This window comes from Taeniopygia guttata, chromosome 1A (assembly GCF_048771995.1).
Source record: "Taeniopygia guttata chromosome 1A, bTaeGut7.mat, whole genome shotgun sequence".
Classification (NCBI taxonomy): Eukaryota; Metazoa; Chordata; class Aves; order Passeriformes; family Estrildidae; genus Taeniopygia; species Taeniopygia guttata.
In genome coordinates this window covers 12,366,668-12,385,304 of record NC_133025.1, presented here as the reverse complement: position 1 = coordinate 12,385,304, position 18,637 = coordinate 12,366,668, and the positions used below count along the sequence as shown (strand labels likewise).

At 40.4% G+C, this 18,637-nt stretch overlaps 1 protein-coding gene across 2 annotated transcripts in view; it reads left to right on the top strand.

The window, feature by feature from the left end:
• Nucleotides 1–13,539, top strand: part of RELN (reelin) — a 276,674-nt gene extending 263,135 nt beyond the window's left edge. Inside the window, exons 59-65 of one of the 2 annotated variants that reach the window (XM_072919453.1) lie at nucleotides 284–445; nucleotides 777–934; nucleotides 1,772–1,991; nucleotides 2,993–3,190; nucleotides 3,559–3,657; nucleotides 8,434–8,569; nucleotides 12,395–13,539. In XM_072919453.1, coding sequence (XP_072775554.1) covers nucleotides 284–445; nucleotides 777–934; nucleotides 1,772–1,991; nucleotides 2,993–3,190; nucleotides 3,559–3,657; nucleotides 8,434–8,563 — 967 coding nt within the window. In that variant the 3' untranslated portion in view covers nucleotides 8,564–8,569; nucleotides 12,395–13,539. The remainder of the gene's footprint in view (nucleotides 1–283; nucleotides 446–776; nucleotides 935–1,771; nucleotides 1,992–2,992; nucleotides 3,191–3,558; nucleotides 3,658–8,433; nucleotides 8,570–12,394) is intronic. The other variant, XM_030291632.4, reaches the window with a different exon arrangement.
• Nucleotides 13,540–18,637: the final 5,098 nt, after the last annotated feature.

The window sequence follows — 18,637 nt, the reverse complement described above, 5'->3', positions numbered from 1 at the left end:
GCAGCCCAGAGCAGCTGTATGTAGTATGTACCACACTCCTGGGAGTGCCACCACCAAGGGCTCCACAACACTCAAACATCCCCCCTGGCTGCACCTGTGCTTTGACCCCTCACCTCTTGTTTATTTGTGGCTCCAGAGCATAGAAACTATTGCTGAAAATCTCTTGTGTTTGTTTAGTAGGACAGGCAATGTTATGACCCTTGGAAATAATCTGGTTTCCTTACATTATTTTTTCAGTTGTTCTAAAACTTTTTTTTTTTTTTTTTCTTTTTGCTTCCTACAGGACAGACTCATGGCAACTTGTCCAGACACACTGCCTTCCTTCCTCATCTAATAGCATTGGCTGCTCCCCGTTTCAATTCCATGAAGCGACCATCTATAACTCTGTCAACAGCTCCATGTGGAGAAGAATAACTATCCAGCTGCCTGACCATGTCTCATCCAGGTAGGTTACTGAAAGGTCAGCTCACTGTGGACCTATAAAACGACAGCCGTCTTGCTGGCACAGTTTGCTAGGAACAATTGGTGAATTCAAAATTATTTCTATTGCAGATTTAGATTTGATACATTACTAATGTTCTTTAGGAAGCTTTTTGTTAATAGAAGTCACTACTGCCAATGATGTAGCAGGGTGGGTCTTTCCAGTTATTGAAGTCACAGCCCCCTCATATGACATTTTTGGTTACATTTGCTGCTGGTGTATTAGAACATCACTGTACAGATGTGTTTAATTGCTATGTATCCTAATACACTGTTTGGATGTTTGATATTTGCAGTGCAACCCAGTTCAGGTGGATTCAGAAGGGAGAAGAACTAGAGAAGCAGAGCTGGGCAATAGATCACGTGTACATTGGGGAAGCATGCCCAAAGCTCTGCAGTGGCCACGGGTATTGCACAACTGGAGCCATTTGCATCTGTGATGAAGGATTCCAAGGTTCCATTTCTTTATTTCTCTCCTGTATCTACTACAGTCTAGTCTAGCTCAAAATTAAACAAAACGACAAAGTGATGTATCATGTCCAAATTCATCACTGGAATGTCTGAGTAACAAATCCAAAATTAATAATTTGTCAGGGTTCAAAATAACAGCTTTCCCCTCTCCTTACTTTCCGTATTGAGTCAGCAGTCTCTCCCATCTGGCACTGTATGTAAAGTCCACCCAGCCTTCACTGAAGGCAGAACATGGCTACTTGATTACCCAGAACTGGCTTCCAACCCATGCTCCTTCCAAGGGTGCATCCCAGAGGATGTGCAAATGGGGTCCAGATGTTGGTGACTGGTATCTGTAAGGGACTCCGTGCCCCATCAGGACAGAGTGTTCTGCTCTAAGCCCTCAGTGCAGCTAAGCACATGCCTAATGGTACCTGGGTGCCCTTGGTAAGCTCTAAGTGCTTTGTAGGAGTGGAGCCAGTGTGCAGTGTTTTCCAGGAGAGCCTCATAACTTCATAAGATTAGATCCTTTCCGAGATTTTAGACATATTTGCCTTCAACCCACAATTTGAGGTTTCTCCTATTGGCATCAGTGCAAAACAGGAGGAGCTGTATTGCAGTTCTTGAAGTTATACTGCTGTAAAAATTAGACTCACAGCCTCAAAAATGACTGCTGTATATCAAGGTGCACCTTATTAATGAATCTGCTGAAATATATTCAGGTTGTCCTTACACTGTATATTGAGCCACAACCTTGAAAGGAATTACAATGACCTGTAACTCAATTTTCTCCATTCTTTCTATTTTTGCATGTTTTACAACTTCATTGTGTCATTTCTAGGTGATGACTGCTCTGTTTTTAGCCATGATCTGCCAAGTTATATTAAAGATAATTTTGAATCTGAAAGAGTCACTGAAATAAACTGGGAAACCATTCAGGGGGGAGTGATAGGGAATGGATGTGGACAGCTGGCACCCTACGCCCATGGAGATTCACTCTATTTTAATGGATGTCAAGTAAGACAAGCTGTGACCAAGCCTCTGGATCTTACCCGAGCAAGGTAATAGTTTGAGCCTAAACACCTCCTTTAACAATTCATGAGAAAGGAAACTCTTCACTTGTACATGAAGCCATGTGGGCCAGTACAAATGAGGATGGACTGACCTGGCTGTGCCATGCAGTTGGATGTGACTGGCAGAAGACATTAGGGTTGGCAAAATGCTTTGTGACTTTGATTTGGGAGATGGAGAGTGAGGATGTCAGATGAAAAGGTCAGATGTTTTCATCATGCCCAACAGAGCACTGTCTATCTAAGCCAGCACTGACAATGAAGCTGTTGGCAAAAACTGGACACCAGACTGCCTGGACCAGTGCCTGATCTGATAAGACAAATCCCATGTTTGTATGTGCCTCCGCAATGGTTATGACTAAAGATGTTATTTAGTAATTACAGGGCAATTTTCTCATTTCAGTTGTCAAATAGAATTATATTCACCTGGCAATGAACAGGAATATCTTTTTCATCTATTGAGCCTCTTTGGCCATGGAAAAACAAACGTAAACAGCCTGTGCTGGCTCTTAGCAGAGTGACAGCTTTCAGGACTGGTTTATATTGAGTTGTCCAAAGCAAGATTAGAAACAGGATGAATTGGCCAATGGGTCAGAAAAAAATCAGGCCCTTCTCTTCTTACTTGAACACCTGGGTAGAATATTATATATATATTTTTTTAGGCACTTCCTTATATTCAACCTTTATTTGTCTTTTTTAAACTTTTCATACAGTTATTTACATGTTTGCATTTTTATCCATCTCAGTTTTGTTCAAATATATTGCAAACTTGGATCCTGCCTGCAACAATATATTATACATAGTAAACTATTATTTTGAAAGGGGAGCTGTGTTTTAAAGATGTGAGAACAGTTTATTTTGCATGTTAAAGTAATGATTCTTGAAAATGCTACAAGTTTTGATAAGGTAACTGCAATAAACCTAGAAACACTATTGTTCCTGTTTGAATAATTTTGCATATTGAAAATACTTTTTCTCTCTGTGTTTTACAGTAAAATCATGTTTGTTTTGCAAATTGGAAGTATTTCACAAACAGACAGTTGTAATACCAATCTGAGTGATCCTAACACTGTAGATAAGGCAGTGCTCCTCCAATACAGTGTAAATAATGGAATTACATGGCAAGTAATTGCACAGCATCAGCCAAAGGACTTTATACAAGCCCAAAGAGTGTCTTATAACGTTCCCTTGTGAGTACCCAGTCACATTTCATTACCTCTAAGTGCACAAGTTACATTTCTGCTAAAAAATAACCTATCTTTGCATCACTGTTGAAGAAAAAATGTTGATGAGGGGGCAAAAAAAGAAGACTTAAGAAGAAGGCTGATTAAGAAATTCCGGGCTCATGTAAAACAGAAAGAATACTTGTTTTGAAGATAAGGGGGGAAAATCCTCTCTACCTATGTGCATTTTTAGCTATTAAGTGTTTTACACATATAATGTGTTGATGTTCAGGGACGTAGAAACAATTCAACTTTTTTCCTGTTGGGGGATAGACAGGGATATGCAAAACACCAGCAGTCTGGAGCTCTCACAGGCTCTTGTGTTTGTGTGACAGGGAGGCACGAATGAAAGGAGTCTTGCTGCGCTGGTGGCAGCCCCGTCACAGCGGAACAGGTCATGATCAGTGGGCTTTGGACCACGTAGAAGTCGTCCTGTGAGTATCAGCTTCACCTCATCCCACCCCACCCCACCCCAACCTCAGAAAGCACTGAACTTTCTCCAGCATGACATGACTATTAAGCTCATTAAGAACCATTGTGGCCCAGGCAATCCTTTCTCAAAAGGAAACCTTTAAAATCCTATCTTTCCTGATGCTCTGCCCTGACTGCAACAGTCAGTAGTTAAGATGGACACAAAGTAAGTGTCACAGCAGGGGGGTGTGTGGAAAAAATCATGGAAAAATGCAGGAGGGAAGGTGGGGCGTTATCATCTCCAAGTATGGCTGTGGTCCTGTAATGCAGCAATTACTATCAAAAAATTATTGTGCTGGGACATAAGAAAGGATATCCTGTTCAACACTGTGCTGCCATTTAAGGCTGATCTATATCCTTTCAAAGATAAAAAAGATTCTTCTGTATTGTTCATTGCACAAAGTAATGTTGTTGTGCCTCTTAAAAATTTGTGTTAGCAACTAATGCCTTATTCATTTCCTTTTTTTAGTAAGAAGGATACTGTTCAGAAACAGGGTTCACTATATCAGGTTCCTATGGTCCGAGCTCTATATTCATCCCCTTGTCAAGATTTTATCAAGTCTGCACCCTCCTGATTCTCCCATTCTTGAGATGGGTTTCGCTGGCAGCCAACCCGTTTTTCCTGTGTTGCATCATGAAGAGATGACCTGCTTTTTCTCTAACAATGTAGTTCCAGTAGAAGTGAAGTGCTAGTGGCTTTCCGGGCAGGAACTCATCGCTGGCAGTGGTTGGCAAAGAGAGGCGAGCCTGCTCCATAGATAGGTTCAAACATTCTTTTTATTGAACAATTTAAAAGCAAGCAATGAAGAAATTAGGCTTAGATAACCTTCAGATTGTGTAATTATAGCTATGAGGCTTCTGAATTAGCAGAGGCACTGCAAGTAATGTTTTTTAACAGTAGAAAACTGAATTGTCTGATTGCTAGTTAGTCCTGTTCTCCTTTCCACCAAGAAGCACCAGCTTGCATGGCACTCATATCAACCTCAAACCAAACTGGTCCCAACACTGAGTAACTGTACACCCTCCGCTGCTTTTACACACCTTGCTGGGCTCTGCTTCCATAACATTAAGCTTAAAACTGGAAGGAACAGAGGAGAGAGATGGATATGATTCCTGTTTTAGTCAATCAATGGCTGTATTATGCTGCATCAGGAAAGATATGGAAGAGTCTGAACCTGCAGGAAGTTCATCATGTTTAGGAAACCATGGAAAAGGGAACTGGTCATTCTAAAATATTCACAAGTCTTTCTACCTTGCAATTAAACAGAAAATTAACAGAACAAACCATGTAAGAGAAAAAAAAAATAAAGTCTAATGTTACCCATCAATCCAAGCACTGAATTAGGGGCCATAAGTAGGAATAAATCAGATCTTTAAAAAGTTACTCTGAGGCTGGAATGTGAGGAACTTCTCTGACAATGAGATCTGCCAGGCTGTAGACTAGACACACAAGTTGAGTGAAATATACAAATCATGTGAGATATATTATATTAGAATGGCCATAGCAAATAATCACACCTGACCAAGAGAAGGAACCAGGTGGGCAGACAGTGCCCTCCCTTTTATTATTTTAGTCCTGTTAAAGAGCTTTAAGGCTCTTCTGAAAATTGCCCTAAATATCAGGCTAGAGACAGAGGACTTACACCCTGTTCAAGTGACATCTGGTACAATTCACAGAGAAAGACAGACCAAACTGGTCTGATTTCTCCCTTACCAAGTCTGTGAAACACAGTGCCATTACATCTTATTTCCCAAAGACCAGATGTAGAGTTCCAGTTCCCGCTAACTACAACACATGAGACATGCTGCCCTCAGGAAGGGTAGAATTATATGCCATGGTGCATCTGGTTCCTATGCTGGCATGTGCTCAAACCTGACAGGTGCCTTTAACTCCTCTGTTTTGCTTAAGTTCTATCTGCACATTCTAATTCATGAAAATATTCTTTAGGCCTCCTCAAATTTATTTGCAAGTAACCTTCAACTTCGTTATCAATAAATACTCTCCCTTGGGTTCTTCTGTAGCTCTGCTATTTCACTTGGTCACTTCACACTGATCACTTTACCCCCAGCACTTCAGTTTCTTCACCTGTTAAATAATGAAGACACTCAGACACCTCCATGAAGTGCTTCAGGGTATCAGAAGGGAGTCAGTATCTGTTAGTATTTACCCTAGATGATCCTGCACACACCAGGGCTACCGTAAGGAATCACACTGTGAGTACTAGGGATAGGACTTGCCTTTCATTCTTAATATTCCTTCACTGTCCAATGAAGGTTACAGAAGCACTGCCTGCTCCTGGGAAGCACAAGCAGCTCTCCTTTCCCAGGAGCTCTCCAGCAAGAGGGGAGGAGGCAGAGTCCTCTGCATGCTCTCCCTTCTCACCAAGATTGCCAGGGGAGATCTCTGTGCACAATAACCATCCCAGGGCTGCAGAGAGGCACAGCCTGAGCTTGAACCATTCACCAGGGTTTACCTCTTCCCATTAATTCTGTAGGGAGTCATTGGAGAGTTGGTAGGCTTCTGTTTGGCTTATTCATCCCCAAACTGGGATACTTTAGGAAATATCTGGCCTGGACTCAGAAGGCCATTAACATCTCTAGATAAGAACCCATTAATGGTTCATATCCAACACAGTCTATATTCAGTCTTCTTACAACCCTGCATTCCACCACCCACCTGAGTGAGACCCCATACACCCCTCCAGAACCATCAAAATTGTGGAAATTATGATGGCTCTGGTTTCAGTCCTAGATTTTCATCTTTGTGACCTGTGTACCCACGCTGATGCAGCAGGCAAGCCTCAGCCTGTGAGGTGCTAGAGCAAGGAGCCAACCTACACTTAGAGGTGTGGTTTGGGACATGGATAAATTCCTGGCTTTCCACACATCTCTACTTGTGTTTTCTTCACTACCCTGTGGGGTGATAGAGGTCTGATTTTCCCAGGCTGTGTGCTGGCCTGGCTGCCTGCACCCCCAGGTGCACACCTAGGTGCTGTGCCAGCTTTTCCTCAGCCCACGGGCAAGTGAGCCATGCTCTCCTCGAGCAGGCTAAGGGCTGCAGTAAGAGGGCAAGCAGGGAAAGCTCCTCCAGCAGGGAGAGCTGATCTGTAGGGAGGTAAAGAAAACAAGGTTTTTCTTTATTTTATATCCCGCTTCCAAAACGGGATATCCCTGCTCCTCCCTAGAGTGCTCACCTCAGGGGCATATCTGTGAATATCTATTTTCATGGCCCAACTCCTCTCAGCAATCCAAAGACTTGAAATCAGTTGCCAAGTCGTAGTGCAGATACTGCTACAGCTGAAGCACAGCCAGGGTCATGACACTGTTCAGTTCAACCAATTTCTGAGTCAAGGGCCACCATCCTCTCACCAGCAAACATGCCTTCAGGATGCCATTTCTTTGATTCCTTTTTGCCCCCAAGAAAATTGCTGTGGGGAAAAAAAATCAACCTGCAGATTATACATGCATGCAAAATGCCTGGCAGAAATAAAAAAGGCCAAAGATGGATGGTTTTGTAGCTTTCTTAAAATCATTCTACTTTTGAATGAACTATTTGAATCACTCGATAAAAAACAGTATTTTTAAGATTGTGATGTAGCTGAAAATGGTGCTTAAATTGAGTACCTCTTAAACAGGTGAAACCAAATACCTGTGATGAAAATGTTGTACATTAAATTGATCTTGCCAACTTAACAACAGTTGATGTTTGTCCTGTGGTGGGGAGAGGATGCACATTGTTAAGTTGTCCAGTACCTTTTATAATCCAGCGCTGATTATTCCTCATTAGTGCAGCATTTTTTCTCGCCATTTGTAAAGAAAGCTTTGGGCCCAACTCTCATGTGTTCCATGTGGCTCTTCTTAGGATAAAAAAGTATTTTATCCCAGGTTTAAGAAAGAGTGTTTTCCTGTGCCCCTGTACTTCTGCCCTAAGAAGAGCCCATGTCCAATTCTGCATTTCATTTGCACACTGTTTTTCTCTGGAAGCACAGCTCTCAGCCTGCCCACTGCACACACACCTCACACTTCTTTGCATGTGCATTACACAACTACCATTTCTTTGTGTATAGGGCAGGCCCTTAGAGACATCTCATTAACTTAATTAAAAGCCAAAGGTACGGAGAATAAAGGATAGTTATAAGATGAATACTAAGGGTCTGATAGTGTGTTCTTTACCCAAAACTTGTAATATGATCCAAAGGAGTATACATTGTGCAAGGAATGCAAGAAATGTTATCCCCACCTACTATTTTATAGTTAACTGATAGATAAAGGAATGAATCCCTCCATAGCCATCACTCCATGCTCTTCATTGTTGAGATATTCTCACATTTTTGGCACAAATGATTTAATGAGAAGTTATGTTGCATTTGGTGCAAGAAATGTTTATCCTTGTTTTGGAATAATTAAACACAAATTGTATATTCTAGATTTAATAAGAAGTGCTCATGTGGAAAAGCATTTTTATCGGCTTCCTTTGTTTTAGTAAAAAGCAAAGATTTGAAAAAATGCATTTTAATTAAGTATCAACATATTTATGATAAAGAACATAAGTAGTTCAAACATTAGGTGACTCTGAATATTTACAACATTTATGCCAAATTTAATATAATGCGGTTTGTGCTTCTATTGCATTTCTATTATGTTTTTTAAAAGTGCATGCTGAATTTTATAGAAAATAAAAATCTAAAAATTTATTTGAAAGCTGAAGAAATAATTTGTTCAATTTTTATTTTCAAAAGAGACGAAAAGTCCTATATTGCCTCTAAACCTCATCAGGGTTTTATGACTAATCACAGTGCTGCATGCATTGAAAGGCATTTTCTAACTTGTGTTGTATTTCATTGTTTGCTGTCATTGGTTTTACACTAGAATAAGGTAAGTACTTTCCCTTAATCAGTATTAAATGTATGTTTCTGTTACAGCTACAGCTCTTTCACAAAGTTTTGTCACTGATGGGTTGGTGGAAAATCATTTATACTCTGAGATGTGCCACATAGCTCTTGAGGGCCCTGATCCTGCAGCACATCCTCAGTGAGCACTGGGGGAAGTTAAACTTAGCAGAAATTGTTCAGTAGATTGTGCCAGTGGGAATGATGTGCAGTGGGAATTTGACCAAGGCTGCAATGGGACTTCTGCTTCAGATAGGGTACAGTGAGCCCTGCCAATGGAGGGCCCCCAGAGCATTGTATGGGCAGCCAAGGGGCAATTCCCACTTTTTTCTGTAATGAATGGCCACAGAGATGCAGTCAGGCAGTGTATGTCTGTCAATCTGCACAGTGCTGTGGCCACACCTGCCCCTTGGACACAGAACCAGTGTCCCCAGGCAGTGCTTTCATTTCATGTAACCCAGCTGCTTTGTGCCGCTGCAGTTAATGGATACCACTAACCAGTACAGTGGCTGAGCTCTGGCTTCAAGTGTTGACTCCACCAAAGCCAAAGAATATTTGCCATTGATACGAGCCCTCAGTCAGACCACATGACTTTTTCCATTACAGTACCTGCCTAACAAAGCATTTGTAGTTTAGCATCAAAAAGTACTCCAAACCTAGTCTTGAACGACATACCTTTGCTGTGTTCTAAGGCTTTTTTCATGTTTAATTTTGTTATTCAAATATTTTTGTTTCTATTTTGTTCCTGTTTTGTGCCCCATCAATTAAAAACACACAAATAACAAATGACATTAGTATTTACTGGGGTTATGTACTGCATATTTTTCACTCAGTTTGGCTTTGTTCCATTTTCATAAACTTTAAACTGCAGCCTTGTAGTTCAAATTGTACTCTAGAAAACATGCAATAAACATAATGCTCTACTAAACACTAAAGAAACTTTAGTCCAGGGAGACTCCTTCTCATAAATTGCTTTCTTGTAGGTATTTTTTTGAATTCACCCTAGATAGTTTTGTCTTTGCTTTTCTGTATTGGCTACATATTACTTTCATCCAACTAGCACAACTCCAGGTACTTCATTGGAACATTTTTCAGATTTTTCTACATAAATTCAAGCAGTATTATCTTCTGGTTATTTTGTAGTAGTGCACTCAAAACTGTAAAACAGATTATACAGCAGTCATTCCTGTTAACTGTTTTTTTGCTTTGTGCTCCATCAGTAAGACACAGATAATTACTTTGGATCTGAACTTCTCTGACTGACTGATGGTTCAGTTAATGCACAGAAAAGACAGAAAGCTCAGCAGGTGCTGAGCAGTTCATTACACACTCACAAAGTTGTCTTCAAGTTGCCACTGATTCTGAAAACCACACCTACTCTGATTTTGTGGTGCAATACGATACAATACTAATGCATAGGGTATACATATTTACCCATGGAAAGAGTGAAAATCATAGTATTTCTACAGCAGGGATCAAGGTTTTTCTGTGGCATCCAACCAGTCGTTGGAAAGTTATGTCAGTGAGGACAAGTCTGAACTACATTAATGCAAGGGGGAAAAAAAGCATTTAGCTCCAGAGAATTTAGATTTCTCTTATTTTTCACACACTTTACTGCTATAGTGTTCTGTGTAAGACATAAATATATGCTTCTTTCTAACACCTTCCAATGGAAGGTGATCATCTTCCTATGGAACAAAATTATATACTTAAAAAAATAAGTAAATCCCTTCAACATTGCTAGGTAAGCATTTCTTTGTTCCTTTTTTTAATTCTTTCTTTTCCTTTTTTTTTTTCTTTGTTCATTGTTTTAAACATCTTCACCATCCCTTTAAGGCCAGATACAAAATGGTTGGTCATTTGAAGTGAAATAAAGGCCAGGTGCACATAGCAGTGTCCAAAATAAGCCCTGAACAACTCTGCTGAGCTGTTGCTGGACATAAGCAGACCAAAGACAGGATAGAAAAGGCTCCTGGGACAAGGTCTGCAGCTCAGTATGTTCCCCATCTGTCCAAGTCTTGTCCAAGCTGAGGCTAGCAAAACCAAGCCCACTCCTAAATTTAGCCAGGTCCAGAAATGACAATTTTTTCAGCCGAACACTTTGGCAGCCTCTGTTTGGTCCCATGTACCCAAAGCAAAGAGCAAAGCTGCTCAGAGTTGGGCTGTGCTTTCTCCCAGGCCCATCTGCTGTGTTTGGCTGCAGAGCAGCCTTCTCCCAGCAGATAGGTGCTCTATCCTCTCCTCATGCTTAGGATGCTCTCCAGAGAGGTGGGATGTGACTGTGAAGGCCCTGTGTCTATGGAACCACCCACTTTCCAGGCAATGGGAATTAAAGGGAAGGGAAAATTAAGAACTTCTTCAAGATTCATGACTGATGGCAGCCACTCAGGAGTGGGTTTGGGGTCATAATTTCCCTCCTGCTTTCATCAGTGAGACAGCTGGCATTGGAGCCAGGGCAACCTTCCACCCTGATGACTTGAGGACCAGAATGAAGACTGATGTTCAGTGCTGCTTTGAACTTGAGCTACCAACTGGCATTAAAATTACATAAACTCACCACTACCAAACTCTCACACAATAAAAGTCAGCACTTAACAATCACACACTTTCCTTTTCACTTGAATAAGCCAACATTAACCCCTCTCTCAACTGCCAGATGCTCTAGAGCTCTACCTTACTGTGACAGTGCCAAAAGTTAGGCCAAGTGTACATCAATTTTCTCTCATTGTCACCAGAAACTAGTCTTTATTTCATTATTGTATGTACATTCCAGTGGCAAAAAGAAAAAAAAAATTGCAAAGCCTTGGAAAACTAGTTAGGAAATTACTTGGATCTAGATTTTGACATGACAACTGTTAATCAATTTAGTCAATTGTGCTCAAGATTAGCTCATGAAAAGGGCCTAATTTTGTTAGACAGATTGTTTTATGTTAAATTAGCATTAGCAAAACTTGGTTTTGCTTGTGGAGAATCAGGTATTTTGCAAAGCATACAATTACTCCTTTTTCCTAAGGGCCATATTCACTAAAAATAAGCTTATGCACTAAAGAGGAAAGTATGACTTACTACATTATGAGTATTCACTTCTTACTCACAGACAAAACTCACTAGTGAAAACATTCCTTGAATCCACAAATGGGAGATTTGTTGACTGCAGGTCTTCACAGATCTGCCCTCTCATGGTTTCTTCTTCCCTCAGTGGGAGAAGTAGAAACCTACATTAGGTGGGATGGGCCTCCCGGTAGGTTTTCCAAACAAGTGTGCCTTCTTAAATTCAGCTGTAGTAGGGCTCTCTTGCTTGGTCTCCTGCTAGACATGATGATGCTTATTTCCCTTCCTTTCATGTTGAAAGAGGGTGCATAGGGGAGGGAAATATTAATCTGAATTAAAGTGTCGTACTTCACTTTCTGTAAGGTAAAAGAAGAAGTTAAAGCTTTTCCTCTGTTCTCAAGATAAAACAGTTAATGATCAAAGACAGAAGGATAACTGGAGTATAAAACCCCTATAGAGAAATGCTATGAAGTTAACAGTTTTAGTGAATCTGGCCCTAGGCAGCACCAGTTTTCATTAGCTGAAAGCTCTTAACCTTTCCCTAAGATAACTTACTGTAAATGAAAGCCAAGTGGGACAGATTCTCAGTTGCCTTGTAGCTTTGCAGTTAAACAAAGAGTGTGCTTCACATCGGTTTGCACAGACTTGAAAAGTCATGCAAGGACAAAGAAGAATCAGTCCCACTAGCTCACTACTACAAAAGAATTTACACTACCTATAAAAGAAACTGACACTCTTCTCTTCTTTCACCCTTTGACAGCACTCGCAAACAAAATTACATGATGAATTTTTCACGGCAACATGGGCTCAGGCATTTCTACAACAGAAGACGAAGGTCACTTAGACGATATCCATGAAGAAACGAGAAATTTATTTTTTTTCCTCCCAACATGTGATGTGTTGCTTTCCATTCTTTAAATCTAGCACTGCATCTGGTATCAGGACTTTTCTGCAACTGGCTTGATGAATAACTGAAAGCCTTTTTCAAGACAGAGTATACACCACTTTTTCGCACTGTGAATTAATGAGAAGTGACTTATTTTCTCATAGGTAAATGTTTTAATGTTGATGTGTCTGTGAAAATTGTGATCTGTTGTAATATCCGTTACAGTGGCAGTATTGGAAGTAAGCAACTAATTCTGTTTAACAGGAAAAAACGTTTAAGCACAAAGACTTTTCAGATTTTATGTTCATAAAAACCTACATACTAAGTACAGAATTTAACATTCTTTGTCACATAGTTATTTAAGTGCACTGTATTTCAGCTCTGTGTCATTTTATATGATTAAGTTATCATTGTTTGTCCTCTTCGTATTCTCTTCTACAACATGACACATTGGCACTGTATTTACTTGTTTTGTTGTTGTAATATTTTTGCTGCTGATTTTTGGGCTATTTACCTTCTTACAAAATGTATTAAAAAAATCATCTAAGTACCTAATCCAGAAGATAATTGCAAAAGTAGTTGTAAAGGCGTTGATATCCTTCGGTCTTATTCTTTGATATGTCTGTTGGTTAGCATTGTTTTGTGGATAAAAAAAAAAAAAGAATGCTTGACATTAAACTTTTTTCTACTAAGGATTTGTGGATTAAGCCCCAAACAGAAATTCCCAATTCCCTGTCTAAATGTAGTCAGTTCTCTGAAACTGATTTACTTACAGTAACTGCCATTTGGTGTCTGTAGTAATGAAGTGATTTGTAAGCAGTGAATGTTTCATTGTGTTCTCTTTGGTGTTTGTTTCTATTGCGGGTCATGTTTGTATCTTCTGATAAAGTTGTATCTACACCAGCAACGTATAATGCCCCTATAGCCCTGAACTGTCTATTATCATAAATCAAATGCTTCACTTTATGGTGAACCAAGCTAAAGATCCATGCTTGAATAAAGATAATGTCAACAAAGAATTCTGATGTTAGACTTTTCAAGCCATGTGGGCTTTACATGAAATCATAAACCAGATTCTTCCACTAAATAACTTGATTGTAAATCAAATGTTAATGTTATCTATTTTTAATATTTAGTACATCACACTTAACAGCACTTTGAAGAGATCTCCCTGTCCCACCTATGGGCATAACACAGGCCTTGGAGCAGGCCCTGGTGCAATGAATGAAACAGGACCACAGAGCAATATACACTCTCGCTTTATCCGTAAACCAAAAAATGTAAACCACTGTTTCCAAGCTCTGAGAACATGAGTGTGGCACATAAGGAACCTTGTTCCAAACAGACTAAGCTGGTAATTCTTAGAATTATATGAGCCATTAAGGTTGGAAAAGACCTTTAACACCAAGTCCAGCTGTTAACCCAGCACTGCCAAGCCACCACTAAACCATGCCCCTAAGCACCACATCTATACATCCTTCTAATACTTCCAGGGATGGTGCCTCAGCCACTTCTCTGGGCAGCCTGTGCCATGCCTGACAACCCTTTCAGTGAAGAAACGTTTAATGATATCCAATCTAAACCTCACCAGGTACAACTTGAGGCCATTTCCTCTTGTCCTATACTTTGCTACATGAGAGAAGAGACTGCTTTCCACCTCACCACAGCCTTCTTTCAGGTAGTTGTAGAGAGTAATAAGGTCCTGCCTGGGCTTCCTTTTCTTCAGGCCAAGCAATCCCAGTTACCAGAGCCGCTTCTCATCAGAGAGAAGTATCATATATACCTGCTGTTCTCTTACATCTTACACATCTGCTTCTGGTACTATACCCACCTAAACCAGAATGATGATCCATGTTCACGTGAACCATGTGTTTAATTTTTAGGAGGATTTTGACCACAGGTACCTGAGCAATGCAGGAAAAAAAAAAAGGAGGTTGTTCAGTGACCAACTAGTCAACTCCTTGGCTTGATCAAAATTAGGAAAGATCTTTGGATGACCTGGAAACTTGCTGTAACAGTCCAACCTCCTGAAAACTCACTGTACTGTTCTGGAGTGCTTTTTGTGCTTTCAATTCCTGAAAAAATGTAACAGTTCTATTCAGAGAAATAGCAGGAAGACAAAACACGGGCGTATCAAAGAATATAGCAACTTAATGTTTGGGCACATGATTTTAAAATATTGTAGTAAGATTTTTGCCCATTGAACAAATAAAACCACAAGATCTAAACATTCCTATTCTTTAAGATAATTTTATTTGCTTTAATATGTCAATAGAAGGGTGAAAGTTCAATCTAAAATGCATGTGCAGCTAATGTGCTTCCAGGGAATTCATTTTTTTTTTAAGACTTTAGATTCAATGAGGCACTTTTCTTGACTTTTCAGGCAAGAGATCAGGATAACCAGAGAAGCTACTTTTCATAGTAATATTTATTTCCTTTGAATAATGTATGCAATCACAACCATAGAGGAATACCACAAAGCATTTTACCCAAACTCACCACAAACTCTGCGCAGCCTTTTTTCTCCCTCACTGGAAGATTCCCAAGTGGTATTCTCATCTGCCCTTTCCAGAATCCAGGAAGTTCTTCCTTAGACTTTTTCCAGTCCTACAACACCCCACATAGCATACATATATGGTGTATTAATGTGGGTTTTTTTTATTTTTCCTCCCACATGGCTGAAAGCAATCAGTCACCTGACATTAAGCAGTTGTTAAAATAGCAAGGGTGGCACAAAAGATAAGCAACGGCAATAAATATGCTATGAAATGTACTTATAAGCTTATATACTGGTATAAAACTTTCTCAGACATAGCTGTGAAAACTGACTTTTAGTACATTTAGTATGCCTTACAGTCTTCCTCATGCTCCAGTAGAATAAGGAGAACATAAGAGAAATGAAACTGACCCACTGGAGTTCCTGAAATAAAGAAAACCTGAAGTTCTCATAATTTTGCCTAAATGTTTTTCTCTCAAGCTTGCTTCATCCAAAGATGATAATATTTTCTTAATGGGAGGAAATATGCAGAGCACCATTATTTTTAATAATTAAATAACACAACAAATACACTCAAGGACAAGACATTGTCAAAGAAAGGTACCAGCACACAAATTGGGTAAATACCAGACTAGCCAAGAAAACTATAGATGTAGAATCAACAGCATAAAGCAGTTTTTAAAAATGCCATTTTGCATTCCATCAGTGGAAGTGTTTATGATAAAACACAGTAAATATAAATACGGCTGCCAGTGCTGGTAAAGTAGACAGCAGTTGGCAGCTGTTGAGCCCTTCACTTAAATATAGATGTAAACAAGTTAGAGAGACTGCAAAGCACTGCAGCAGAAACAAGACCCTTGAACCCATGAGCTTCCAAGTACAGGGAGTTGTTTAGTCTAAAAAGGAAAACATTTGGAAAGAGGCGTGACAACATCCATAAACATGGTTCTATGTTTAATTTACTTGCTAACCCTTCAGGGCAAATGTTACTGGGTGGAAATGCTGCCACAGCATCACCTCATCATTTATCTACTGGCAGTCAATGGGATTGGTTATTATCAAAGCAGGAAGCCAGTGTGAGGCCCCAGATAAACCCTACTCAGATCAGCTCTGCAGCGAGGTTTAACTAGTGACTCAACACCGGAGGAACAGGAACAAGCCAGCTGCAAAGGGGAGCTACCTTCACCCTGAGCTGGCAAGGGAGCCTCAGAAGGGCTTCTGCAAAAGGACTCGCCTATATCAAGCGTGGCCCTAAAGAGCTGTTTAGGGCTGTTAGCAACCCACAGCAGCTGAGACCATGCAACCACTTGCAGTGCTTCTGTGAAGGAGCAGACAAAGTATCCACCACAGGTGGTGGACCTGTTGCTGGAAAGGAAGACCATGACATAGATGAATTGCCCAGTATTCTCCTCTGTTGCTGATGTCTTCTGACTGTACTTTTTCTTCCCCATGTTACTCCTGGTTCAGCTAAAGGGACTGAGCTGGCAGTAAGCCTAAAGACTTAGTTCCTGTATGGCTAATTACTACAGAGCCTGGTGGGGAGAGTTTTAGCTGGCACGCAGCAAGGCGAGGCCAAGTAAAAATGCTGTTCCAGGAATGGAAGAATACCATACTGGAGGATGATGATAAATGCTAGGTTTATAAACAAATTTCTTAAGCTTCTTTAAAAAAATAAGAGAATGTGGTTGTGCTTTTGAGCTCTGCTACTCAGGGGAGGTTTGTGCAAGTTAGTGGCAAAGAAGCAATGTCAGAAGTCTCAGCTGTTTCCCTGATGGCATCTGGGCCAAAGGCAGAGCTCACAGAGTCTCGTGTAGTCACAGGTTTAAGGGCTACTTCTGCATGAGGATGACATTGCTGACACTATGAAGCTGGCTGATACCCCAGGTCCCTCTTTCCTTGCACACTGATCATATGCATACATGCAGGCCTCTGCTGATATCCTATAGCTCCAGGTGGGCTAGAAACAGCACATGCAAAGCCATTCAACAGGTTTATACTCACAACTGGACACCCAGCTCAGCTGATTTAAAATCACACTCTTCTTAGGGGAAATGTTAAATTATTTGAGTTCAGCCATTTTCAAGGAACTTCAGTGCAAAGAAAAGAAAATTTCCCTCTGCTAGAACAATTGGTATGGACAATAACAAAGCTTGACATGAGTTATGTGTCTGTATAGGATGTGGGTAGCAACTAATTAACAGCAGCATTTTGAGAACCAAGCCTACTGCCACTGAAAACAGTGGGAAAATTCCTGTACCTCAAATGTGTTTCACTTCATATGGAAATGTCCACTTCAGCTTTACTAATTCTGGTTTGACCTGTGTAAGACTCCAAATATATACAGGGATTTTTCTGCCTTAGAAAGCTGTCTTATTCTCAGAAGATACATGAGGATAGTTAAGGTGTGGTGGGGAGTGAGCTAGTTGATGGAGCCCCTCTGACCCATTTGGGATGTTCCATATGGGAAGTGTATGCCAATGACCCGGTGGGAAGTGTCAGAAGTCTGCCCTCCCAGCCCCCAGCTACCTCCCCTGCCCATACCCACCATCAGTGGCTGTTGGAGGAAGTTGAGAAATAACCAGCCCAACAGCTGGATCTCCACTTCAGGCAGCTGTGAGTGCTGGATCTGGCCTTTGACAGCAGCTCACAGCTTTCTTTATGCTGCTGGAAAGCAGTGGTTCCCACTGTTCCATCTCCTGAGAGCCAGCTGAGCCCCCAGAGCTCACACTGAGCCCTCTGTCATCACACAGCTCCAGGGGAGTGGGTGCACCCTTAACTAACACTCCACAATTATCCTCCACAGGAGTGTTTTTACTCTCCTCAATTGTCTACACTATTTATTCTGCATTAACTTTCCCTCCCTATTCTTGTTTTGACCAAAAATCCTCTTTTCATCTTGCTGCTACTGAGTTTAGCATTTTATTAATCCCTGTCCTTCTCCTAGAGCTGAAGAACCACAGCATCTTCTACCATTTTAGACAATGCTGGAAAGAAGCAATAAAAATAATTATTAACCTCTGAGTGCATCACGCTAAAATGCACACAAAAAATTAAAACCAGCTTGTATTTAAATGCAACCATTGACACAATTAGTGTGAAATAATCCTCACGATTACTGGAACATTCAAGATCCTTTATATGTGGGGGAACTTTTCTAGCAGGAAATCAGCTAATCTGTGTTTGTTTGAGGCTTTCTCTTCTCCTTTCTCTTTGTGCAGGATGCATAAGCGGGTCTTCCTGTGGTATGTTACTGCAATGTATGTTTTACTGGGAACAAAATATATCAGAATTTCACTATCCTCATAAGTGAATTACACCTCCATTCTAACACAGGCTACAGATTTCCAAGTTCAGGAAAGAATTAGCTTTTTGGATAAATAACTGAATCGACAAACATGCCTTATCCAAAGTATTTCCACTTACCCAGTTCTGTATAACAATGCCATCCAACATCAGTCCAAACAAAGTCTGATGTATGTGGCATTACCTATTAATGAATTTTTTCAACTAAATGCCTTTTTGTTACAGTCTGTTTTAAGTAAACAAACCTCATATTTAAAAGCAACTTTAGAAATGTTTTGACCTTGAAATTTCTCAGTTTGACAATACTGAAATTTAAA